Source organism: Lipotes vexillifer, unplaced genomic scaffold (assembly GCF_000442215.2).
Source record: "Lipotes vexillifer unplaced genomic scaffold, Lipotes_vexillifer_v1.1 scaffold310, whole genome shotgun sequence".
NCBI lineage: Eukaryota > Metazoa > Chordata > Mammalia > Artiodactyla > Lipotidae > Lipotes > Lipotes vexillifer.
Genome location: NW_006782487.1, coordinates 661799 through 689638, shown reverse-complemented (window position 1 = coordinate 689638; position 27840 = coordinate 661799). Strand labels below are relative to the sequence as shown.

Here is a 27840-nt window from a genome sequence, read left to right as displayed (position 1 = left end):
AAAAAAAAAAAAAAAAAAAAAAAAAAAAAAATAGGCTCCAAATATCAGCATTATCTACCTGACTTTTTCTGACATAATTCTATAGCTATTATAAACCCCTATGTTAGATTAGTTACAAGTCATTTCTACACCTGACTGACTTTATATATTAGAAGTAGATTTTATGTAGTTCTATATAATTCTTGGAATATGTCCTTTGCATGTATTACGTGTTTAAAATACATAATAAGGAGAGTTGGCTATAGATAAAATTTTTCCAGTTAGTACTGATAATTTATCTCATCTCAAATTGTTTTTGGTTTGGGATTATTTAGAGCCTAATTACTAGAAAAATGAATACCATCATTGTCACTAAATTCATGAGACACTCATTAGGTTAGGTATTGTTCATTGTTAGTAGGCATAATTTCTATTTCAAATGAATCTTTTAAATGCCTGTCACATGGACAAATGTAGTTTTACATGAAATGTGTTTTATTATGTGTGTCTGTCAGGTGCATTTCTGGTGAGATGACAAAGGAATACCACTGATGGTTATGTGAAAGGAGGATGATGAGTAATAGCAGCCTGCTACCTTGAGGGGGAAAACTCAAAGAAGATGCACTCCAATGTACAACCACTGACATGCTTTTATGATTATCATGATACAAATTTAACAAGATATTCATGATCAGCCAATATTAATTTGTGTGCATTGTCCAGAACATTTCAGATACTCCAGAATATTCCACAGCCCTGCTTTGAAAAGCACTATGTAGCCTTGGGTCATAATCTGCTTTGCTTTGTGGCATATTTGTGGCAGTTGTTAAAAGCTGGGAAAGATGAAGTGTAGTTGTGAATTAGCTCTGCGTATTATCTCCATGTGTATCTCAACATTTTTGGTTGGTTATAATCCAGTTTGCTTCAAATTTCATATGTATTTAAGGGTATACTTTTAATGAATATATTTTTGTGTAAACCTAGAAGTGCTGTGGGGGGATGTGTCATGTGGTCAGAAGTGTAATTCCATGTTTTCTTCCCCACAGAATGCCATAGTGTCTGTAAAAGAACTGTGCGGACTCCCTCCAATTGCCAGTCTGAAACAGTGCCTGTTGACCCTGTCCTCTCGGCTCATCACCAGTGACAATACTCCTTCCGTCTCTCTTGTGATGAAAGACAACTTTCCTCATCTGGAGCCTCTGGGGGCAATTCCAGATGTGCAGAAAAAGATGCTGGCTGCCTATGATCTGGTAGGAAATTGTTACTCTCTATTTTTTCTCTGTGTGGGGAGGGAATCATATGGCAGGGGCTCTTTTGTGGAACTCCAGTAAATAACACAGAGTGACTGCCTTTAAAACCTCAACTGGGAGTGGCAGGCAGAGCTGGCCCACTCAGCCCCACCTAAGCCCCAGTGGAGACCTCTGAGGCAATGCTTTGAACCTAGAGCTCCACAGATTAAAACTGGAAAATCTCTGCTTTAGCAAGCAATGAATTTTTATTAAGTCCTCAAAAGTATACACAATTTCTCATCATCTAAATGACTTTAGCCTGCAATGTAACCATTTAATCGCATACCTATAGGAAGTAAAATTATGCCTCAGTACTGCCTTATGATGGTTGAGACAAACTATTTCTCTGGAATTTATATTTCTAAGCTAATACTGTTATCTGATTTTCCTGAATATATAATGGAATTTAAATAGCAAATAAATTTAGGAATAACTGTATTTCTGCATATCCTAATTCCATAAAAAAATTAGGACCAAATGAAAAACTGGAAGAATTTGTGACATGTGTGCCAGGTAAAGTGTAAATAACCTTAAAATAGAAAGAGCACTTAAAAATCAGTGAGGAAAAAAATGAGGAAAAAAAATCTTAATCTACATCAGTCAGGATTAAGTTCAGCTTCATGAAACTAAAAATGCAAACTAATCATGGCTTAAAAATACAAAGTTTTGGGGCTTCCCTGGTGGCGCAGTGCTTGAGAGTCCGCCTGCCGATGCAGGAGACGCGGGTTCGTGCCCCGTTTCGGGAGGATCCCACATGCCGCGGAGCGGCTGGGCCCGTGAGCCATGGCCGCTGAGCCTGCGCGTCCGGAGCCTGTGCTCCGCAAATGGGGGAGGCCACAACAGTGAGAGGCCCGCATAACGCAAGAAAAAAAAAAAAAAAAATACAAAGTTTTATTTTCTCACATAAAAATCTGGAAACCAGCAATGCAGGGTGGCACTTGCATAAAATTCTTAAGAACCTAGGCTCGCTCTAGCTTTCTGCTCCACCACCTCTAGCACATCCTCATGGTCCAAAATGGCTGTTGAAGCTCTAACCATAATATCTGCATTCTAACCATCAGGAATGATGAAGAGGAAAAAGAGGGCATTATCCTCTCCCTTTAAGGACGTTTCTCTGAAAAAGCATAGATCACATTTGCCTACGTGGAGTTGACACATAGGCACACTTAGCTGCAAATGAAAATGGGAAATGTCTTTATTTTAAAGGGCTATGTGCTCAACTAAAAGTCATCTCTTCTGTTACTAAGAAACAGAGGTAGAGTGGATATTAGGGGACAGCAAATAGCCTTTGCTTCAGAGGTGAACAGGCAATTTATATATCTCCTCACCCTAAAAAAATAATGAAAATGTAAAAACATATTTAACCTTAAAATAAGTTTTAAATTTAAGATGTTAAAGAAATATAATGAGATACTTCCCCTCTCCATCAAACTGGCAATTTTTTTCTTTTTAAAAACTGTACCTCTGATAAAGAATTTAAGGAAATGGATACTCTTACCCATCTACCTTCAGTGGGAAAATAAATTGATACAATTTGGGGGGAAAATTTGGCAATATAATTTAAAATGTTTATCCCATTTGATCCATGTATTTCATATCCAGGGATTTATTCTAAGCCAATAGATGTGTACATAAACATTTATGGTTAATAGTGTCAGCATAGAGGGATAAGTTAAATAAAATACAGTAAGCCATATTATGGACTCCTTCTTTGAAACCATTAAAATTGTATGTTAGAATACTTAATGATGTGAAGAATTCCTCATAATTTGTATGTTAGAATACTTAATGATGTGAAGAATTCCTCATAATATGTTTTGTGAAAGAGTCTGGTTACAAAAAAATATACACTATAGCATTTAAGTTGTATTTATATGTATACACACCTAAAATGCTAGCAGGATATTAATAGTGATTATTTTTAAATAAGGAGAGTGAGTTTTATTTTCTTGCATATGCTTTTCTATATTTTTTCCATATTTGCCAAACTATTTACAATAACCTGACTAATTTTCATAATTAAATAAAAATAAATGTTAAGGAAGAAAAGAATAATATTTTATCATCCAAAAACAACTAGAAGAGAGACGTTGGGGATAAATATCCTACACCTGAAAAGGAAGAAAAGCCCACAGAATATATTCTGCTTATGAATGATTTTACGTCACCTGTTGCCATAGAGACAGACAGTGGAAATCACTTATTGTTCCAATTCTGTTTTAAGCTAAGAAAGAAAAATCACTCACTGAGAGGGGAGCCTGGTCCCCTGGAGCTGGGCCTGTAATAAGCAGAAAAGCACCTGGACTGTGGTCGGCCAATTTCCATTTCACATCCCCAAGCGTCCCATGGTGTTGGTACCACATCTGCTGGCCAAATATGAACATCAGCCTTTTCTCATTTGTATTTCTAAAATGCAATTTCTAATTGCAGGTACAGCATGGTTTTCCAAAGCTTAAAATAAAAGGCTATAGTGGAAAGCAGAAATACTTCTTTTTATTTAATTTAATTTTATTTTTTGATCGTGCCACGTGGCTTGTGGGATCTTAGTTCCCCAACCAGGGAGTGAACCTGGGCCCTTGGTAGTGAAAGCGTGGAGGCCTGACCACTGGACTGCCAGGGAATTCCCATGGAAAGCAGAAATACATCTAATGAAGTGTTCATTTATAGTTCCCTATGGAAATGATTTTTCATTTTGGTAGGGAATTAAGTGTAAATATCCCTATACGAAATGGTAAACATGGCAGATTGTGGACATAATCAAAAATACTGTTAATGTCTCAGCTGGTTATTTCTTTTCTGGGGTGCTGTGGATAAGGACCAGATACATGCCAGGATGATCTTGAAACACCATTTTTACTTTAGGATTTGCATTGTATTGCTTGGCATCTTTAGTATTCTTGGTGTATTCACGTTAGTATTTATTTTAAAGATGTCTTTTAAGATACTCTGCAGATCCAGAGTGATCATTTAAAAATGTAAATCAGATCATATCACTTTCCTGCCTCCAGTGGCTTCCCATTAAAATAAAACTGAAACTCCTTACTGTGGCTTACAGGGCCAATTATGACCTAGCCTTGCCTACCTATCTCACCTGCTTCTCCTTGCCTCACCCCCATGCACTCTCTCCTGCTCACTCCACCCAGTCACGTGGGCTTTCAGACTCCGCTTGTTCCCATCTCCAGGCCATTTTACTTGCAGTTCCCTCTGCTTGGAGTGTTCTTCTCTTGCATGGATAGTTGCTTCTTATCTCTTAATTCTTAGCTCAAATGTCATATCCTCAGAGAAGCCTTCCCTAACCACTGTCTCCAACTGTCACTCTATCACAGAACCCTATTTGATTTCCATTATCTTACTTGGCAGTATTGAAAATACTTGACTTTTTGTTTAATTTCTGTCCTTTTCCTTTACCCTCAATTTGAGTATACACTCCAGGAGGGCAGAGAAGCTGTCTGTCTTGCTTACTATTGTTAACTCTAGCACCTAAAGCACTGCTGACACATAGTATGTTATCGATTAGTGTTCGTTGAATAAAATATAAATAGGTGCATCTATATAGTTGGTGAAAATAATATAGTTCCCATGCTATCTTTGAATGTGCTTTATGGTAAATCTTTAAATCCCCTTTGTTTTATCTCTATGACCCTACCCTAGTCAAATTGTTCCCTGTCTTACACATTCAGTTGGAAACCTATAGACTAAGGCAAAACTACGGGGACAGGAAAAAAGATCAGCAGCTGGAAGGGGCTGGGGGCAGGATAGGGTGAGGGAGGGATGAAGAGGTGGAGCACAGGGCATTTTTAGGCCAGTGAAACTATTCTGCATAACAATATAATAGTGGATACATGTCATTATGCATTACCCAAAACCCATAGAATGTACAACACAAAGAGTTAACCCTAATGTGAACTATGAACTTTAGCTAATAATAAAGTATCAGTATTGGCTCATCAATTGTAGTAAATATACCACACTAATGCAAGATGTTAACAGTGGGGAAAACTGGGGGTGAGGTGGGGTGAGAGGATACAAGGGAACTCGCTGTACTTTCTGCTCAACTTTTATGCAAACCTAAAACTTCTAAAACTAAAGCCTAAAAAAGACCCACAGAGACTATTAATAAAAACTTATTTGGATGACTAAGGCAGAAGACGAATCTAGGGTTTATTGCCTGGTGGTGGTGGTAGGGGACAGATATTCCCAAATGAGCAGCTTGTGTGCTCGACTTAGGCTCAAGTTGCTTAAAGATTTCTCAAAAATGGTAATGAACTGTATAGATGCCATCCAAGAGGAGCTGTTGTAACCACTAAAAAAAGAATACAGATTATGTTTAGAATAAAAAGCAACCTGAAATCCTTTCTGAACAGATACAAATGTTTGGCCTATTTCAGTATCAAAAGAAACAAATCAGGCAACCAGGTAACCTACATTTATTGAAAGTCAACCTGAGTGCATCAGACTCTACTACTTATCATCAGGAAATAAAATGAAAATATTCTAGAAAACACTGACCTTGCGTTCATCTGCACAGATTTTTTTTTTCTTTCTAAATTTAGCTTTTCCCTAATGACCTGAGATGGTCCTGTTCTTTACCAAACACTGGCTAATTTAATATTTGGAAATATTTCCTCTAGAGGGTTTTGGAAATTCAGTCTTAAAAGTCATCTTATACTGAAATTAAAATTATAATATCTGTGTTGGTATGAAGGAATCAAAAGCCAAATATATCCGTAATAGAGTGGATTTATTTACATGGCATAATTTCAGAAGATACCCCCCACCCCCATTTCCTATCTTATTTAAGACATATATTTTCTATCTGCTTACTGGTACTTGAAATTTCAAAATTATAATAAATTCCTTAGGGTTAAGACATTTAATGCCTTTAAAAATGCAAAAACATCTCAGTAAGTAGTAACACATTGGGTTATCAGTAATTTGTACCTTTGGATGGTTGTAGCCTATCCTGTCCTACAGGCAGTTTTTTACCTGGGGAAAGGAAGAGATCCTAATGACAGAGTGTTCCCCAAGTCTGGGTAAGGTGGGTGTGAAGTTGCTCAAATAATTGCAATTTTACTGAAGAGCATCCCTGTCTACAATCTCCCTCAATGCTCTGAATAGGGATGTAGCTACGTAAATGCCTGGCTGATATTTAGGGCAACAAAAGCAGAGGTGACTTTCCTGACTGATATATCAAATACATGTCACAGCCAGAGGTGGGAAGTGACAGCTTCTGAAAAGCACTAAAGCAAACTGGGAACATTATTAATCAATAACTGAAGCAAGCAGAACAGGCTCTAAACATTGAAGGTGGAATTGATGTCTCCTTCCCAGGCTAAAGACACACAGAGGAGAGCTGTGGTGTTAGACTCCTTGCCGCAGTGCCATTTTGGTGGCTCTGTGGTCATCAGTTTTTCAGAAACTCCCCAAACCTTAATTTAAAATCAGAATGCCATTTCTAAGGGACTTGCCCCTTTATTGCCCCGTGATTGCCAGGGTAGTGGGGGGGGGAGTGGGGCGGGGGTGGAGCTCTGGTCTCTGAAAGAGCAAGCCTCACTTCCCCACTCTGGATTTTCACGTTCTCTAAGAAAATATCCACTAATGTAGGTAATGTAGGTCATAGCGTCACTGCTAAGTCTTTTAAGGCTGTTAAAGTAGTATAATTATGTTTTGCAAATAAAAGGTAAGGTTTTCTTTTTTTGTTTAGGATTAACCTTGGGGTTGTTAAAAATAAAAATTAGTTACTGAAAGAATTGCTTAGTGCTAGAGCCAGGAACGGAGATGTTTAATTTTACAAACATTTACTGAGTTTCTCCCCTGGGCAGCCGTCTGTGTTCACGCAGTGGGAGGTACAGCAGCCCCTGTGCTCCAGTAGCTTACAGTCAGGGCAGGTGACCTGGTAAGGTCCAAACCAGGCTTACACGTGGATCATTGGTGATCCTCTTATGTTCCTCATCATTGAACACAAGGTTGTAACGGTGGGTGATTACATTGGGAAATACATTGCAATTTCAGTAGAACACTATCAAAATTTCTTTGGCTAGGTTAGACATTTTTCCTTCTACAGTGGTGCTTTTAATGCATGGACACTGTACATTATTTTCAAAACCCATCTCTAGCCTCAGCCCTAAAATTTTACTTTAGTCACACTTCTACATTTGATTACAGGACATCACCTAGGTGTCTCAAGAACAAACAATAGAAATTTAATAGGTCAAAAACTGGGTTTATATTTTAGTTCCCTAGGTATTCAGTTTTCCTTTTCTGACCCCTGCAAAAGATAACACCAAGCCAATGGTCCTCAATTCCTCCAAGTGATTTTCAAATGTTCTTTCTCTCTATATATATTAACTCCAATGAGGTCTTTTTTAAAGTTTTTGGCCGCACCCCACGGCATGTGGGATCTTAGTTCCCCGACCAGGGATCAAACCCACACCTCCTGCATTGGAAGGCAGAGTCTTAACCACTGGACCGCCAGGGAAGTCCTGAGGTCTTTAAAAAAGAAAAAAATTATTGAAGTCTAGTTGATTTGCAATGTTGTGTTAATTTCTGCTGTACAGCAAAGTGACTCAGTTATACATACATACATACATACATACGTACACACACATATATATTCTTTTCCATTATGGTTTGTCACAGGATATTGAATATAGTTTCCCATGCTGTATAGTAGGACCTTGTTATTTATCCATCCAATATATAAATAGTTTGCCTCTGCTAATCCCTAACTCCCAATCCTTCCCACCCCTAGCTCCTCTCCCCCTTAGCAACCACAAGTCTGTTCTCTATATCTGTGAGTCTGGTTTTGTTTCATAGATAGGTTCATTTGTGTCATGTTTTAGATTCCACATGTAAGTGATATCATATGGTATTTGTCTTTCTCTTTCTGACTTACTTTGTTTAGTATGATAATCTCTAGGTCCATCCATGTTGCTGCAAATGGCATTATTTCATTCTTTTCTATGGCTGGGTAATATTCCATTGTGTGTGTGTGTGTGTGTGTGTGTGTGTGTGTGTGTGTATGTCTTGGCTATCCTATAAGGTCTTTTTATTTACAATTGAACATCAATGAGAGCTACTGCTTCTTTCGTCACTGTATTTCTCATGTGTATCCATTTCCTTACGCTGGTACAGCCAAGGTTCTCAACAGGCTCTTTTCTCCTCCCACCTGAATTTTTCAATAGGCTGACTAGTCCTCCATCTAGTCTCTACCTTTTTTTCTTTTTTTTTTTTTTTTTTTTTTTTCGTTTTTTGGGTCTCCCATTTGCGGAGCACAGGCTCCGGACGCGCAGGCCCAGCGGCCATGGCTCACGGGCCCAGCCGCTCCGCGGCATGTGGGATCCTCCCGAAACGGGGCACGAACCCGCGTCTCCTGCATCGGCAGGCGGACCCCCAAGCACTGCGCCACCAGGGAAGCCCTCTACCTTTTTTTAATTCAACAATGGGAATAATCATCCTCAGATTCTATTTTTGATTTTTAACTAGCCTTGCAAAGCCTTCACCCACCATGCTGCCTGTTTTGCCACCCTCATCTCCCATTTCCTTCTATTTGAACCTTCTCCTTCAGTCAAGCTGATTTATTTGCCACGTACTTTTCATTCTCCATCCTTTGTATTTCTGTTCTATACCACCTCAATGACTTCCTAGCCTTAGTTCCCTCTCCATCAACCTAAGTCCAGCCCTTTGTCCTAACCTCTTGCAAAACTGACTTTAAGAAAAAACTCATTTATTGACTTTATTCACGGCATTCAACTCATACCAACTATAAAGAATTGTAGTAGATTGTGTGTGATACAGAGATGAATAAACAGAGAGAGGTATCAGCACAAATAGCCATAGTGCAAAGCACGACAGCTCTTTCAACCAAGAGAAATGTAAGTAAAATGAGACGGGAGCATGTATATTTGCTGCTTGTAACACAACACTTTCTCTTTTGATGTATCATTTTGTATATGTCTTTAGACTTTTGATTAGTCAATTCAACAAACACATTTTGCACACATGTCACTACTCTGCAAGTTGTTGGAGGAAAGAAATGGTATGAAGAAAAATTTTTGTTCTTGAGGAATGGGAAATGCTGTTAGGAAGGCGAGATTTACACTTAAAAAGGGGAAGGACGGAGTCGCACAGTGTTCAGACAGTGAACCAGATGATGTTTTACGTCCTGAGCTGGAGCCTAAGGACCTTGAGTCCTTATGGTGGACTTTTCACAGTGACTTGTAATATACTATACCCACTCCCCGATTTTCACCCTGTCTCACCCAGTGCTCAGCAGAATTTTATTTGCAAATAGTTTTGAAAGAAAAATATTGTCTAAACTTTGTACATTTTTTCTTTAGATACGTGAATTTTTATTTTTCTGTTGTTCTCACCTGTCTAATTTTTCATGCAGAGTCAAGAAGTATTGCCTAACATATTTTGGTCCTCTTAAGTGTTTTAAATTAATGTGAATACTTTTGGGTAGTTAGTGTTTTAAACATAGCAATCAGAGGTGGAATAGTTACAGGGGATTGCAGCTGTAAAAAATAAACCCAAAGCATTCTCTGAAGGTGACTGCTGTGCTGAATTATTTAACATTAACATAAAAGTTAAAACTTTGCTCTGATATGAGCGACAGATTTTCTGAACATAAAATCAAAGCAACCTAGATAACATGAGTCAAGGGTTATTTAATCTTTTCCTCTGTTGTGTGAGTTGGAGAACAGTTGATTATGTTAGCATGACTAGGAATCTAGCAAAAAGAGCCAATCAGTATCTTTTTTCACTCTTGCAATGGAATCAATACACTGGCCGGTATCACAATTAAGCCAAACATAATGGTTGGATTAAATACAGTCTCTTCTCTCAGGATGGGAAAAAATTGTCAACAGTCCCCCAATGTAGTTTTACTTATTGAAATAAGTTTAGATTGAAATTAAGTCAAAGGCACTCTCTCTCCATCATTCTCTCTCCTTATGAAGTTTGTGTGAAACTTTATATTAGTTTGCATTTTAAAAAGTATGTTGGGTTGTGTAGTCATGGAACCTGGAAAAAAAAGAACAGCTCACTGGCATGTGCTCAACCAGAGCTGGCTATTTAAAAACAACATGTTGTGCATTTAGTGCATTGAAACTTCTTTTACTCTTGGGTGTGGCAGTGTCTTGTGATACATTTTCTGTATATTGGGAGAAATGTCAGCATCTTGAGAGTTGGCAACATCTCCACTTGGTACCAGGGTCCCAAGGACACAGGATATCACAGATGCATCAATAAGTAAGTATCTCAGGGGGGCTCCTTTGTGGAATATTGTGCACACATCCTCAAAGTTTGCTTTGCATTCCTGAATATTCAAGTTCTTGAAACAGTTTTAGTTTAAGGCAGTGTGAGATCATCAAATTGGCCTGAAAATTCTGGAGAAAGTTCATGAAGTTTAGTCACCTGGTAATTTTATGCATGAACTAAATTTTAATCATAGTGAGATAAAAGCAAACATTTCTAATGATTACTCAAGATATAGCTGACAACTATATTTTGGAAACAGAACAACTGGAGAAAAGAAAAGATAAAATGATCTTTTTATGCAGAAAGCTGCTCATGCAGTAGATCCTATTACTGATGTGGACACAGAGGTCCTTTGGCCTGCTCTGTGTGAGTTCCCCTGTCCTGCTCTATTATAAATCAGGCTAGGAAAAGTGATTCAGAACTGGTTGCAGGACGTGTTCCTGTTTCACCAAAAATTAGCAGTCTTATAGGATTGACTTTGCTTAAAACCAAAAGATGCCCATCTATCAAGAGTGCTTTTTAACCATCTGATTTTAAATGTTTAAGGAAATTATCTTCATTCTACTTAGCAAATGTATTTGTAACAACAATCAGATATTAAAATGTACCAAGTTTAATAAAATTCAAGTCTTATTGTAAACAATTTGAACAGATGAGCCACTATAGAACTAAAAACTAAAACCCAGCATTTTGATTAGAAGGAAGATAGAGACAGATGAATTATTTCAGTCTTCTTAATAGGTCTAGAGCAGATTGACTTTTTCTTGACTCACATATTCTTAAATGATTGCCTTTCAAAATTTGATAACTCCTTCCTGAAAACACAGTAGACACAAGTAAGTACATTGCTTACTAGCTTTCGTAGGAAGGATATCTATACTGGTTCATGTGTGTTGCAAGTTAGACTTGGAGGGGGAAGCAGTCATGGCAAAAATGTTTCATGTTGCTCTACTTGGTCAATTCTTTTTTTTTTTTTTTTTAAACATCTTTATTGGGGTATAATTGCTTTACAATGGTGTGTTAGTTTCTGCTTTATAACAGAGTGAATCAGTTATACATATACATATGTTCCCATATCTCTTCCCTCTTTGTCTCCCTCCCTCCCACCCCCCCTATCCCACCCCTCCAGACAGCCACAAAGAACCGAGCCGGTTTCCCTGTGCCATGCGGCTGCTTCCCACTGACTATCTACCTTACGTTTGGTAGTGTATATATGTCCATGCTTCTCTCTCGCCCTAACACACCTCACCCTTCCCCCTCCCCATATCCTCAAGTCTGTTCTCCAGTAGGTCTCTGTCTTTATTCCTGTTTTACCCCTAGGTTCTTCATAACATTTTTTTTTCTTAAATTCCATATATATGTGTTAGCATACGGTATTTGTCCTTCTCTTTCTGACTTACTTCACTCTGTATGACAGACTCTAGGTCTATCCACCTCATTACAAATAGCTCAATTTCGTTTCTTTTTATGGCTGAGTAATATTCCATTGTATATATGTGCCACATCTTCTTTATCCATTCATCCGACGATGGGCACTTAGGTTGTTTCCATCTCCGGGCTATTGTAAATAGAGCTGCAATGAACATTTTGGTACATGACTCTTTCTGAATTCTGGTTTCCTCAGGGTATATACCTAGTAGTGGGATTGCTGGGTCATATGGTAGTTCTATTTGTAGTTTTTTAAGGAACCTCCATACTGTTCTCCATAGTGGCTGAACCAATTCACATTCCCACCAGCAGTGCAAGAGTGTTCCCTTTTCTCCACACCCTCTCCAGCATTTATTGTTTCTAGATTTTTTGATGATGGCCATTCTGACTGGTGTGAGATGATATCTCATTGTAGTTTTGATTTGCATTTCTCTAATGATTAATGATGTTGAGCATTCTTTCATGTGTTTGTTGGCAGTCTGTATATCTTCTTTGGAGAAATGTCTATTTAGGTCTTCTGCCCATTTTTGGATTGGGTTGTTTATTTTTTTGTTATTGAGCTGCATGAGCTGCCTGTAAATTTTAGAGATTAATCCTTTGTCAGTTGATTCATTTGCAAATATTTTCTCCCATTCTGAGGGCTGTCTTTTGGTCTTGTTTATGGTTTCCTTTGCTGTGCAAAAGCTTTGAAGTTTCATTAGGTCCCATTTGTTTATTTTTGTTTTTATCTCCATTACTCTAGGAGATGGGTCAAAAAGGATCTTGCTGTGATTTATGTCATAGAGTGTTCTGCCTATGTTTTCCTCTAAGAGTTTGATAGTTTCTGGCCTTACATTTAGGTCTTTAATCCATTTTGAGCTTATTTTTGTGTATGGTGTTAGGGAGTGATCTAATCTCATACTTTTACATGTACCTGTCCAATTTTCCCAGCACCACTTATTGAAGAGGCTGTCCTTTCTCCACTGTATATTCCTGCCACCTTTATCAAAGATAAGGTGACCATATGTGCATGGGTTTATCTCTGGGCTTTCTATCCTATTCCATTGATCTATCTTTCTGTTTTTGTGCCAGTACCATACTGTCTTGATTACTGTAGCTTTGTAGTATAGTCTGAAGTCAGGCAGCCTGATTCCTCCAGCTCCATTTTTTGTTCTCAAGATTGCTTTGGCTATTCGGGGTCTTTTGTGTTTCCATACAAATTGTGAAATTTTTTGTTCTAGTTCTGTGAAAAATGCCAGTGGTAGTTTGATAGGGATTGCATTGAATCTATAGATTGCTTTGGGAAGTAGAGTCATTTTCACAATGTTGATTCTTCCAATCCAAGAACATGGTATATCTCTCCATCTGTTTGTATCATCTTTAATTTCTTTCATCAGTGTCTTATAATTTTCTGCATACAGGTCTTTTGTCTCCTTAGGTAGGTTTATTCCTAGATATTTTATTCTTTTTGTTGCAATGGTAAATGGGAGTGTTTTCTTGATTTCACTTTCAGAGTTTTCATCATTAGTATATAGGAATGCCAGAGATTTCTGTGCATTAATTTTGTATCCTGCTACTTTATACTTGGTCAATTCTAATTTATAAAATGTTTATCACCAACCTGCACTTGCAATAGGAATTCTACACTCCAATATAATATTAGCAGCACAGAGCAGTTTATAGTGTCTGTACCTCAAGAATGCCTGAGTTCTAGTCTAAACTTTTCCACTATCTGGCCATATGGCTTAAGGTAAGTCAATTGGGCCTGAGTTTTTTCATTTGTAAAATGGGGTTGTCCATGACAGATGGTTGTGAAGGTTACTTCTAGATATAAAGTTCTGTGGTTCTAAGAACTTAGATGTAATTCAGGATAAAATTGGCATCTATGGAAGGTTTCTGAGTCATGATTTGATGAAATCTCATCTTTTCAGTACCATTAAATAGTTACATTGACTCTGCAATGATCCTAGGCAATTAGTCAAACTCCCTATTGAGTTGGGAAGACAGTTTTTTTCACACAGGTTAGACAATTTAATCTACCTTTGAGTAAAAGCATTACTGTCCCCTTCAGTAAAGTTTTTGTTTTAAATAAATGATTTTGATCTTAACTGACAACTTTACACTCCCCAGTTCAGGACACATCTAATGCTTAAAGTAATGCCAACCTTTATCTGGGTAAGTCTTCTATTCTTTTAGATTCAAAGCTATGGCTAGGAAATAAGATGCATTAGGAGATATTCATGTGACAGAACCAAAGAAAAGCTCTTTGTATTACTATAACAGAAAAGGCAACTGGGAGCTCAGGCTGAGACATCAGATACGTAAATCAGGCTGCTGCCAGATTCTATCCACTGAGTCAATCCAGCCTTGGCTGGCTGTCTACTGACTACCCAGCTGGGGGATTATCTGAAGACATGCTTCTCACCTTCTCTCCTTGGCTTCAGCACTTTGTATGTCATTTCCGTCAGGATCTGTAGAGATCTAGGAAGGAGATGAAACTCAAATCAACCATTTTCCCTTACTAACAACTTAGGTAAATTACTTATCTGGGGGGAAAGGTTGAAGTTGTTGCTTTAAATGTGGTTTGGAATTGTTGGTACATTTCAGCCATCCATCTTATTCGTTTTCTCTATAACTACTAAGAATTGAAAGTTGACTGCAGAAAATAGAATAAAATTATTCTTCTAAATACAATGGAAGCTGTTACCATAGAGAAGAGGATCAAATGCTCTTATGACAGAAGTTTACATGAGCAATGAATTTAAGTTCTGAGAATATTAATTATGAGGTGTTTTAAAGTTATGACTTTTGTTACTAAAGGTTTTAAAGTTATCCTTGGGGATACTCTCCTATGTTGAAGGTTAAATCACACTTGACTATCTCTTTATGACGTGATCTATTAGACAATGGGAAAAACAAACTTCTTACACTGTAGGGTTAACAGATATTTACTTGGAAGATTTTGAAGATAACTTGAATCATAGTGTTTGTTGTATGTTTTGGTCGTGAATTTATTTTGCCTCAAATAAGTAATAGTTTTAAAATTTATTTTCTGATACTTGAGTATTATATTTTCCATAGGTATAATCCTACTAAAAGCTGTATGTTTAGTTTTCAGTACTCAATTTGAAAGGGAATTAAGAACATGTAAGGTGGATAGCCTCATCCGCCAGAGGGCAGACAGCAGAAGCAAGAAGAACTACAATCCTGCAGCCTGAGGAACAAAAACCACATTCATAGAAAGATAGACAAGATGAAAAGGCAGAGGGCTATGTACCAGATGAAGGAACAAAATAAAACCCAAGGAAAACAACTAAATGAAATGGAGATAGGAAATCTTCCAGAAAAATAATTCAGAATAATGATAGTGAAGATGATCCAGGACCTCGAAAAAAAAATGGAGGCAAAGATCGAGAAGATGCAAGAAATGTTTAACAAAGATCTAGAAGAATTAAAGAACAAACAAGCAGAGATGAACAATACAATAACTGAAATGAAAACTACACTAGAAGGAATCAATAGCAGAATAACTGAGGCAGAAGAACGGATAAGTGACCTGGAAGACAGAATGATGGAATTCACTGCTGCAGAACAGAATGAAGAAAAAAGAATGAAAAGAAATGAAGAGAGCCTAAGAGACCTCTGGGACAATATTAAACGCAACAACATTCGCATTATAGGGGTCCCAGAAGGAGAAGAAAGAGAGAAAGGACCCAAGAAAATATTTGAAGAGATTATAGTTGAAAACTTCCCTAGCATGGGAAAGGAAATAGCCACCCAAGTCCAGGAAGCACAGAGAGTCCCATACAGGATAAACCCAAGGAGAAACATGGTGAGACACATAGTAATCAAATTGGCAAAAATTAAAGACAAAGAAAAATTATTGAAAGCAGCAAGGGAAAAATGACAAATAACATACAAGGGAACTTCCATAAGGTTAACAGTTGATTTCTCAGCAGAAACTCTACCAGCCAGAAGGGAGTGGCATGATATACTTAAAGTGATGAAAAGGAAGAACTTACAACCAAGGTTACTCTACCCAGCAAGGATTTCATTCAGATTCAATGGAGAAATCAAAAGCTTTACAGATAAGCAAAAGCTAAGAGAATTCAGCACCACCAAACCATCTCTACAACAAATGCTAAAGGAACTTCTCTAAGTGGGAAACACAAGAGAAGAAAAGGACCTACAGAAACAAACCCCCCAAAATTAAGAAAATTGTAATAGGAACATATATATAAAAAATTACCTTAAATGTGAATGGATTAAATGCTCCAACCAAAAGACACAGGCTTCCTGAATGGGTACAAAAACAAGACCTATATATATGCTGTCTACAAGAGACCCACTTCAGACCTAGGGACACATTCAGACTGAAAGTGAGGGGATGGAAAAAGACATTCCATGCAAATGGAAATCAAAAGAAAGCTGGAGTGGCAATACTCATATCAGATAAAATAGACTTTACACTAAAGCATGTTACAAGAGACAAGGAAGGACACTATGTAATGATCAAGGGATCAATCCAAGAAGAAGATATAACAATTATAAATATATATGCACCCAACATAGGAGCAACTCAGTACATAAGGAAACTGCTAACAGCTCGAAAAGAGGAAATCGACAGTAACACAATAATAGTGGGGGACTTTAACACCTCACTTACACCAATGGACAGATCATCCAAACAGAAAATTAATATGGAAACACAAGCTTTAAATGACACAGTAGACCACATAGATTTAATTGATATTTATAGGACATTTCATCCAAAAACAGCAGGTTACACTTTCTTCTCAAGTGTGCATGGAACATTCTCCAGGATAGATCACACCTTGGGTCACAAATCAAGCCTCAGTAAATTTAAGAAAATTGAAATCATGTCAAGCATCTTTTCTGACCACAACGCTATGAGATTAGAAATCAATTACAGGGAAAAAAATGTAAAAAACAAAACACATGGAAGTTAAACAATACGTTACTAAATAACCAAGAGATCACTGAAGAAATCAAAGAGGAAGTCAAAAAATACTTAGAGACAAATGATAATAAAAACACGACAATCCAAAACCTATGGGATGCAGCAAAAGCAGTTCTAAGAGGCACGTTGATAGCAATACAATCCTACATCAAGAAACAAGAAACATCTCAAATAAACAATCTAACATTACACCTAAGGGAGCTAGAGAAAGAAGAACAAAGAAAACCCAAAGTTAACAAAAGGAAAGAAATCATAAAGATTAGAGTAGAAATAAATGAAATAGAACTAAAGAAAAGGATAACAAAGATAAATAATACTAAAAGCTGGTTCTTTGAGAAGATAAACAAAATTGATAAACCATTAGCCAGACTCATCAAGAAAAAGAGGGAGAGGACTCAAATCAATAAAATTAGAAATGAAAAAGGGGAAGTTACAACAGACACCACAGAATTACATAGCATCGTAAGAGACTACTACAAGCAGCTCTATGCTAATAAAATAGACAACCTGGAAGAAATGGACAAATTCTTAGAAAGGTATAACCTCCCAAGACTGGACCAGGAAGAAATAGAAAGTATGAACAGACCAATCACAAGTAATGAAATTGAAACTGTGATTAAAAATCTTCCAACAAACAAAAGTCCAGCACCAGATGGTTTCACAGGTGAATTCTATCAAACATTTAGAGAAGAGCTAACACCCATCCTTCTCAAACTCTTCCAAAAATTTGCAGAGGAAAGAAAACTCCCAAACTCATTCTATGAGGCCACCATCACCCTGAAACCAAAACCAGACAAAGATGTCAAAAAATAAGGAAACTACAGGCCAAAATCTCTGATGAACATAGATGCAAAAATCCTCAGCAAAATACTAGCAAACAGAATCCAACAACACATTAAAAGGATCATAAACCATGATCAAGTGGGATTTATCCCAGGGATGCAAAGATTCTTCAATATATGCAAATCAATCAATGTGATACACCATATTAACAAATTGAAGAAGAAAAACCATATGATCATCTCAATAGATGCAGAAAAAGCTTTTGACAAAATTCAACACACATTTATGATAAAAACTCTCCAGAAAGTGGGCATAGAGGGAACCTACTTCAACATAATAAAGGCCATATACGACAAACCCACAGCAAACATCATTCTCAATAGTGAAAAACTGAAATCATTTTCTCTAAGATCAGGAACAAGACAAGGATGTCCACCCTCACCACTGTTATTCACCATAGTTTTGGAAGTCCTAGCCATGGCAGTCAGAGAAGCAAAAGAAATAAAAGGAATACAAATTGGAAAAGAAAAAATAAAACTGTCACTGTTTGCAGATGACATGATACTAAACATAGAGAATCCTAAAGATGCCAGCAAAAAACTACTAGAGCTAATAAGTGAATTTGGTAGAGTAGCAGGATACAAAATTAATGCACAGAAATCTCTTGCATTCCTATACACTAATAATGAAAAATCTGAAAGAGAAATTAAGGAAAACCTCCCATTTACCACTGCAACAAAAAGAATAAAATACCTAGGAATAAACCTACCTAGGGAGACAAAAGACCTGTAGGCAGAAAACTATAAGACACTGATGAAAGAAATTAAAGATGGTACCAACAGATGGAGAGGTGTACCATGTTCTTGGATTGGAAGAATCAATATTGCGAAAATGACTCTACTACCCAAAGCAATCTACAGGTTCAGTGCAATCCCTATCAAATTACCAATGGCATTTTTTACAGAACCAGAAGAAAAATTCCTAAAATGTCTATGGAGACACAGAAGACCCTGAATAGCCAAAGCAGTCTTGAGGGAAAAAAATGGAGCTGGAGGAATCAGATTCCCTGACTTCAGACTATACTACAAAGCTACAGTAATCAAGACAATATGGTACTGGCACAAAAACAGAAATATAGATCCATAGAACAGGATAGAAAGCCCAGAGATAAACCCATGCACATATGGTCAACTAATCTACGACAAAGGAGGCAAGGATATACAATGGAGAAAAGACAGTCTCTTGAATAAGTGGTGCTAGGATAACTGGACAGCTACATGTAAAAGAATGAAATTAGAACACTCCCTAACACCATACAGAAAAATAAACTCAAAATGGATTAGAGACCTAACTGTAAGACGGGGCACTATAAAACTCTTAGAGGAAAGCATAGGAAGAACACTTTTTAACATAAATCACAGCAAGATCTTTTTTGATCCACCTCCTAAAGGAAATAAAAACAAATATAAACAAATTGGACCTAATGAAACTTAAAAGCTTTTGCATAGCAAAGGAAACCAAAAACAAAACGAAAAGGCAACCCTCAGAATGGGAGAAAACTTTTGCAAATGAATCATCAGACAAAGGATTAATCTCCAAAATATATAAACAGTTCATGCAGCTCAATATTTAAAAAAAAAACAACCCAATCCAAAAATGAGCAGAAGACCTAAATAGACATTTCTCCAAAGAAGACATACAGATGGCCAAGAAGCACATGAAAAGCCGCTCAACATCACTAATTATTAGAGATATGCAAATCAAAACTACAATGAGGGGCTTCCCTGGTGATGCAGTGGTTGGGAGTCTGCCTGCCGATGCAGGGGACGCGGGTTCGCGCCCCGGTCTGGGGAGATCCCACATGCCGCGAAGTGGCTAGGCCCGTGAGCTGTGGCCGCTGAGCCTGCGTGTTCGGAGCCTGTGCTCTGCAACCGGAGAGGCCACAACGGTGAGAGACCCGCGTACCGCAAAAAAAAAAAGAAAAAAAAAAAAAACTACAATGAGGTATCACCTCACAACAGTCAGAATGGGCATCATCAAAACATCTACAAGCAACAAATGCTGGAGAGGGTGTGGAGAAAAGGGAACCCTCTTGCGCTGTTGGTGGGAATGTAAATTGATACAGTCACTATGGAGAACAGTATGGAGTTTCCTTAAAGAACTAAAAATAAAATTACTGTATGACCCAGCAATCCCACTACCGGGTAAATACACAGAGAAAACCATAATTCAAAAGACACATGCACCCCAATGTTCATTGCAGCACTATTTACAATAGCCAGGACATGGAAGCAACCTAAATGCCCATCAACAGACGAATGGATAAAGAATATGTGGTACATATATACAATGGAATATTACTCAGACATAAAAAGGAATGAAACTGGGTCATTTGTAGAGATGTGGATGCATCTAGAGACTGCCACACAGAGTGCAGTAAGTCAGAAAGAGAAAACAAATATCTTATATGAACGCATATATGTGGAACCTAGAAAATGGTACAGATGAACCAGTTTGCAGAGCAGAAATTGAGACACAGATGTAGAGAAGAAATGTATGGACACCAAGGGGGGAAAGCGGTGTGCGGTGGTGGTGGTGGTGGGATGAACTGGGAGATTGGGAATGACATGTATTCACTGGTGTGTGTAAAATGGATGACTAATAAGAAAATAAACAAATAAATAAACATTAAAAAAAAAGAACATGTAAGGTTATAGAAAAATGGAGAACCTAGGAAAAAAAGACTAGAGACAAAAAGAAAGATCAGATTTCGAAAAAGACAATGATGGGTTTGAGCAGGGATCTGTTGTGTGTGGGTAATTAATACTAGAAAAAATAAGTATCACAAAATAAGATAAGGAAAAGGTGATATCGCTGGATAGATATGAAAATGGATAGATGAATCTGGGGATATAAAGCGGGGTCAACTGCTGAGCTGGCAAGAATGAGAACTGAGAGTTGGCCAGGGGGTAGTCTGTGATGAGACCAAACTTTGGGGGTCTCAGTGGAGTCCCGCAAGAATCAAAGCAATGAGCATGGGCTAGTGTTTTAAGGAAAGATTGATGAGGACAACCACTTGAAGGCCAAAAGAGTATTTTGTTACTGTTTTTGTTTGCTTACTTTAAGGTAGGAGATGTTGTATGGAAAAGGGAAAAAGCAAGGGAGAGGTAGAAATTGTAGATGAATAAAGAAAGGGTCATTAGGAATGGGTTCCTGAAGGGAAGAGGGAAAGGTGAGATTGGAAGTCGAGGTATAAGAGTTAGCCTTGGCGAAGAGGACACTTCCTTCTCAGGTTCTCACAAAAAGGCTGTGGCATTTTTGGATGTAGGAAGTATATTCCTTTTGTACTCAACACTGAGGAGATATTTAGTAAAATACTGCAAAAAAAAAAAAAAAAGCTGGCCACAAATCAATAGAGTTTCTTTTTTTTTTTTTAATCAGATAATGGTATCATATGTTCTCCACTGAGTGCAAAACCAAGAGAAATGAATGTCAGTCAAGATATTATCAAAGGAAATTACCAATGCTATCCCTTTTTGGAGTTTTTCTTGAAAAGGACATATTTGAACCTGGCTGAAATAGATTGATTACGGTCATGGCCTCATGTTATTACTGATGGGCTGGGTCAGGTGACTTTGGAAAGCTACATTTCAGGCTCAGAAGACTGAATGTGTGAAGGCATAGCCAGGCTAGACAAAATCAGAGGGTGCTGTTTTTTCATGAAAATAAATGGATGCCAGGAAACCAGGATTTTAATTCCAGTTTGATCACTAATTATTTCCATTTTTTGGACAAGGATTTTAACTCTTATAAGTCTTAGTTTCCTTTTTCATAAAATTAAGGGTGTGGTCCTGACAGCTAAGATTTTCTTAGCCTTAAAAATAAAATGATTCTAAAATTGTGCAGTATATTGGCTATTTTGCTCATGGTAAAGTCACAGAATGTGTTTGTTCTTTATGAAGGTTTCCCTTGCTTGAATTTTATGAAAACATTTTGTATGCTATCTGACTAATTTGGAACATCTGATATCTTTGAAAGTATTATAAAAACTCAATTGATGCTGCGTGGGTAGATGCTAAACTTAGCATCTTTCTAAACTTAGAAAAGACTAAATCAGATTCCCTTCATATTAAATCTTTCTTTGCCTGTAAGTTTCCTTCACTTGGAAGCTGCAGTAACTCAGGCTACACGTAACCATTTGAGAAATTGTTATTCAGAAGCATTCCATTTCCTCTTGGGAGTTGGAAGAGTTAATGCAGTTAAAAAGTTTGACGCAGCTTAGACCTTCTTGGGTGTCTAGTTTTATGGTTTTAATAGTCACTTTAGCCCTCCAAATAAGTCACTTCAAACTATCATTTTAGGCAGAAAATATCACTAATTGCAGTTTGGTTGAATTAATTATCATGTGTCATTTAATCATTTGAGTAGACTTCCCTACTAGACTATGAACTCCACGGAGATAGAAATGTGCCTGTTTTTGCTCATCCATGTATCATGCCCCTTGTAGTTACTACAGTGCTTACACATAGTGCCTGCTGAGTAGATATTTGTTAAATGAATGAATGATTTGAGTTTACTTCTATAGAGTTGTTAGGCACTAAAAATTCATGATTCAAATGTTCTTTTCCACTTGAAGATTTGTAGTCATAAACCACTTTATATTTGAAAGTGATTGTATAAAACTACAATCTTGTACAACAGCATTTAATTTTGAAGAATGTCTTACTCAAGACTTTTTATGTCCACTTTGGATTCTGCCTTGAACTCTCTTCAGATTATTGAGCCAGACAGATGAAACATGGAATAGTCAGATTAAAAGGGACAACATTTATTAGGAGCAGAAGAGTGGCTGGAAATTCAGGAAGTCTTTGCCTATTGGTGCCTTTCTGTAGTCATTTCTTCAGAAGGGCCCCAATCCCTTGTCTTTCTGATCACAACTTCTTTACCTACTCTCATCTTCCCCCTTCATCACATACAGATTTCTCTTTTCTTCATCTCTCCAACAGCTGTCCTATTTTCCCTACTTCACTCAGTATATTAATTACTTCTTGGTTTTTTTTCTTTCTACCCAAATGTGGAGGGCAGGGACACCATTTCAGCATTGTTGCCTACAAGCTCTGTGGAATTGCTGGTGAATATGACCCACAGTTCATTCTTGCCAGTGGAGCTGGAGCCCTTCTCGACGAAGGACCAGGACTCCACCATCTTTGCGCCACTTAAATCCAATTTGCCGACTTCACCGATGTGTCCTGTAGTTCTTTACCTCATCACTAGGTGATTCCCTGTTCTGATATCTCATTGCTGTTGTTCCAGTACCACTTGCCTTGATGTTGCAGTAACTTTTGGGGCGAGGGGATAAAATAAGAGGTGTTCATGAATGTGATCTGGGACTTAAAGAGTGTGTATGCATTTATTCAACAGTTATTGATTTGGCACCCATGGTGTGCCAGGCATATTACATAAGTGGAGCAACCATAAGGTAGGTGACTCTAGCTGGTGTTAGAGTGGATGGGGCTTGGAGCAGAGATCATTCTTCCCTCTCCCATCTCTTGTGGTTATGGCCAGGGTGCCCCATTACTGGCAGTTTCATGTGGGTCTTATGTTGTCTTTCCAATGTGCCAGTTTAAGGATTTCTGACAACCACCTTTTTAATGCTTATTTTGTGACAGATGATCCAAGAGAGCCGGTTTCTCATAGAAATGGCAGACACAGTCCAGGAAAAGATCGTGCAGTGTCAGAAAGCAGGTAACCTTCCCCCCTTGCCCCCATTTCGTTTAGAAACCATAATGATGATTTTTGGCAGACTTTTAAAGTTTAACTGTACTTTGAGTTACACTGAAGCCTTTGTTTAGTACAGAAGAGATCTACGTGATAGTAGGTAGGTGGTCTGTGTGTATATAGAGGGGGTATCTGAAGATGTCTAGAGAGGTGAGGGTTTCTGAATTTACTTTTGTGATTTGGGAACCGATCAAAGCCTTTTATTACTGATATGGAAACTGTGGTTTCACATTGCCCCTTAAGAAACACTTTATTTTTACAGTTTGAACCATAATCTTGTTAACCTTCTAGGCTTTTGCCTCATTTACTTGTCCTCATTTTAGATTTGTTCCTTCTTTAAGGGTGGGATGGGTCACATGTCTCTGATGGCCCATTGCTGTGTTTATTTACTTTCACTTCATCCACACCCCAGTACTTTTATCTCTCTTGGATCCATGTTCTCCCTGGTCCACACACACACACATTAGTGATTGCAATAAGGAAGATGACACTGACAGTTGCTTGTTATATATGCATCTGATACACTAAGCACATATGCTATGTTATTTAGTTCTCATAACAACTCTGCAGTGTCATCATCATTATATCCAATCTAGAGATGAGTTATCTGAGATTCTGAGAGATTGAGCGAATTACCCCAAATCCCATATCAACACGTGGTAGAGGTGACCTTTGAACCCAGACCAAACTTTGAAAATGGTGCTATTCGCTACTGATCTGGAGGCTTAAATGTTTCCGTTGACAGGAAGCACGAAAATAGTAACAATACGAAATACTTATATTATGCTCCTATGTACCATGCACTACTTTGAGAGTTTTGTATGTATTGACTCATTTAATCTTCACACAATTCCATGAGGTCAATACTCTTGTTATCACCATTGCACCATTGAGGAGACTTAATGGCAGAGAGTTTCAGGGATTCGCTCATGCTCACGTAGCTAGTCAGTGGTAGATCCAGAGTGTAGGTCTGGGCTCTGCAGCCATGCTCTTACTATGTACTGGGCTTGTGATGTTAGCGCCAGGAAAGTTAATGTGGTTTTAGGCTGCATCAATACAAGCCTAGTCACTAGAACTAGGAAGGTGGTGGTAAAACCCTATGTCATGTGGGCAACTTCAATCCCATTTTGAGAACAATGTTCCTGGGTGTCATCCTTAAAGAGAAATTATAATAAGCTGAAACATGTTAGAATGTTTAATCTGGAGAAGGGAAAACTCTAGTAGACTTTATCCAACATCTTTCTTCAAATATTTAAAGGGCTGTACTGTGGAACAGAGATTAGACCTTGTTGTTCTGAGGCTAGCTAGCACCAAGGAGTAGAAGTTTCAGGGAGACAGACTGGTTTGATATCAGTCACAGCTTTCCAAAGATGGAATGAGCTTTCCAGAAGAAAGTGTGATTCCGATCTCTGAGGTGCTAAGACAAAGGCTGGAGAGAAAGATGATGGTGATGTTTTTTATAGTATTCAAGCTTGGGAGAATGGTTTAGCTAAAAATAACTTTAAGGCCATTCCCAAATCTGACACATTTGGGTGTTTCCAGGAATGCTATTTTACAAAAGCTTTTTATTTTTACTCAACATTTACTAATTACCATTGTTATCTATGTGGGCTCCAGGCCTACTGTCAAGCCATATGGATGGTTCATAAGGCAAAGTAAGATATGTGCATCCTTCACATATGGTAGCCATTCACACATTACACCATTTTATATAAAAACCAGGCAGAGAACAAACAAGATGGATGCCACCTGTTGAAAGAATTTGCTTCTTCACTTCTCATATCTTTGTCTATGACCCCTTGCTATTTCAAATCTAATTTAATCTAATGCATTGATTATTTTTAGTTTCCCTTTAAGGATAGCCATTTGGTGGTGATGAACAGAATAAGGAGAATTCAATTTTGGGATTTAGAAATTATGAGAAGGACAGAAATGGGAAATTATATTTTTACTGATAATATTTTCACAATAAAATGCCTGTTTTTCTGAAATTTATACAAAGAATTCTCTTATGTTCTCTTTTTAAAGGGATGGAGTTCCATGAGGAACTTCATAATCTGGGGGCAAAAGAAGGCTTGAAAGGAAGAAAACTCAACAAAGCAACTGAGAGCTTTGCTTGGAACATTACAGTACTGAAGGTAAATGAAGTATTCAGGTGCTCCTTTGTCTTTATTTTTCTCCTCATCTCTCCAATGTGTAGAGAAGCGTCAGTGGTTAAATACAGTGACTTGAATTTTTAATTAACACTTGACCTAATTAATTTGTGCTCTAAGTGACGGGAGATGCATACTGGGATTAACACACGTTTTGCCATAATAGGATAATGAGTTTTGTGGTGGAGGCAGAAGACAGCACGACCTAATTTTATTACCTGGTGTTTGTGTGTGTGTGGTTTACTCATACTTCTTCTAGTCAAGTCAATATGGCTCTTCTGGTTTGTGGAAAGAATAACACAAAATGTTGCTGGAGAAGGATCCAGCACAAGTGACTTGGAAAAGCTTTAAACTACAGAATATCTGGAGCCATTTAGGATTATTTGATTTTAGGAAGAGTCTCTATAAATACATTTATTTTTGCAAAAATTTTGGAAGTCAGTTTTTTGAGATTATGTTTTGCTCACTGAAAATTAATTTTAGGACTTCAAAGTAAAGACGCCACTTTTCATATTTTGTTACATGAATGGACAAATGATTTAGGCAGTTGGAATAGCTTATTCTTAGTAGTGTGATGGAGAAAAACAGCCACAAACAAAATTAATAATTGCTGACATTTAAAAAACACTGATGCACCAGGCGCTGTTTTACAAGGTTTATATGAATTAACATTTTAATACTTTCATTAACTCAATACTGTTATTATTCTCATTTTAAAAGTGAGAAAACCAAGGCACTGAAAACTTATGTATATTACCCAAGGTCACTCAGCTAGTAAATGGTGGAGCTGGAGTTTGAACCCAGGCAGTTGGCTCCAGAGCCTGCTCTACAGAGAGATACTGCACATGTTTATGTGAAAGTGCTAGGTGAACTGTAATACATATCATAAATGTTTATTAAAAATTCAGTCCACAAATATTTGTTAAGCTCCTACTATGTACTGGGCTCTCTGCTATGCATTGGGAACCCATGAAGAACAAAAGCGATACAGACCCTGACCTCGTGAGTTAAGTCTGGGGGCAGGAGGTGGGGTGGGGGAAAATAGGTGTCATTTGCTTAAGAGGCAGGAACTATAGTGTTAATATAAACTATAGTGTTAATATAAAGGTGTTTTATAATACCTGAGTACAACATGGCAGTGTGAGCCCTGATACAGACGCTTTCTGTTCAGCGTATTTTTATGTGGGCTCACTAATGTGCTGATCACTGAGAAAGGAGCTACAGACACAAATATCAAAAAAGTAATACCTGGGCCTCCAGAACTAGTCTACTAGGGGAGACAGACATGTGACTAATAGCAGCCATTGATTATTCAACACTTCACATGTGACAAGCACCCATGACTAAGTAGTTCATGTATGTTTCCTCCTTTCCTCTTCACAACAACTGTGTGACATTGCAGCAACTCATGCTGACCCTCTCCATCTCACAGATGAGGAAACTGAGGCTCAGGAAGGTTTTAGTTTCTTACCTTCAGCTAGTAGGTGGCAGAACTGAGATGCTATATCATGCCCATCGTTCTAACCACTACCCTATCCTCCTGCCTCCTGAAAGACTCAATCCATGTGACTGAGTCCAGGCAGCCTAGTACAGGGGTGAGGGCACAGGCTCTGGGTGCAGACTGCCTGATAGCTGTGAGGCTTTAGCCAAGTTATGTAGTCTCTCTGAGGGTGATAATGATACCTACACCCCAGGTTTTATAAGAATGAAATGAGATAATACATATAAAAATATCTAAGTCACAGTGCACAAAACTTGACATTATATCTATACCTATACTATTATTGTATATATATGCTATTACTTTTGCCAGGGTGAGGATGACCATTGGGATAAAAGTCTTTTGGTTTTTCTTAATTTAAATTTAAATTAAAAAAACAACTAATTAATTTTTTTAAATTGAGGTATAATTGTTAGTTTCTTTGTTAACTTCTGACTGAAGCCCATTCACTGTTTTCTGAGGTTTGTCTGTGTGTTTGGTTTAGTGACAGGAACTGATTGCTAGATGGGGCCTAGCAAATGCTGTACAAATCGTTCTCGGACAGATCTTTTGAAACAGAATCAATCTTCTGTTATTTTAGCTCATGTACCAGCTACTAGTATTTCAGCTTGAGCACTAGGAACTTAAACAAGAATAGTGAACTTCTCCAAACTTCTATTTCCCTTCTCTCCCCCATTGCGTTTAGTGGGCCTGTTAATTATGTACTCT

At 37.7% G+C, this 27840-nt stretch overlaps 1 protein-coding gene across 1 annotated transcript in view; it reads left to right on the top strand.

Moving 5' to 3' along the window:
• PLCL1 (phospholipase C like 1 (inactive)) overlaps nt 1-27840 on the top strand; it is a 74420-nt gene that overhangs the window by 4811 nt on the left and 41769 nt on the right. The window contains exons 2-4 of the mRNA XM_007455306.1: nt 1026-1229; nt 23370-23445; nt 25507-25616. Of these exons, the coding sequence (XP_007455368.1) occupies nt 1026-1229; nt 23370-23445; nt 25507-25616 (390 nt within the window). The remainder of the gene's footprint in view (nt 1-1025; nt 1230-23369; nt 23446-25506; nt 25617-27840) is intronic.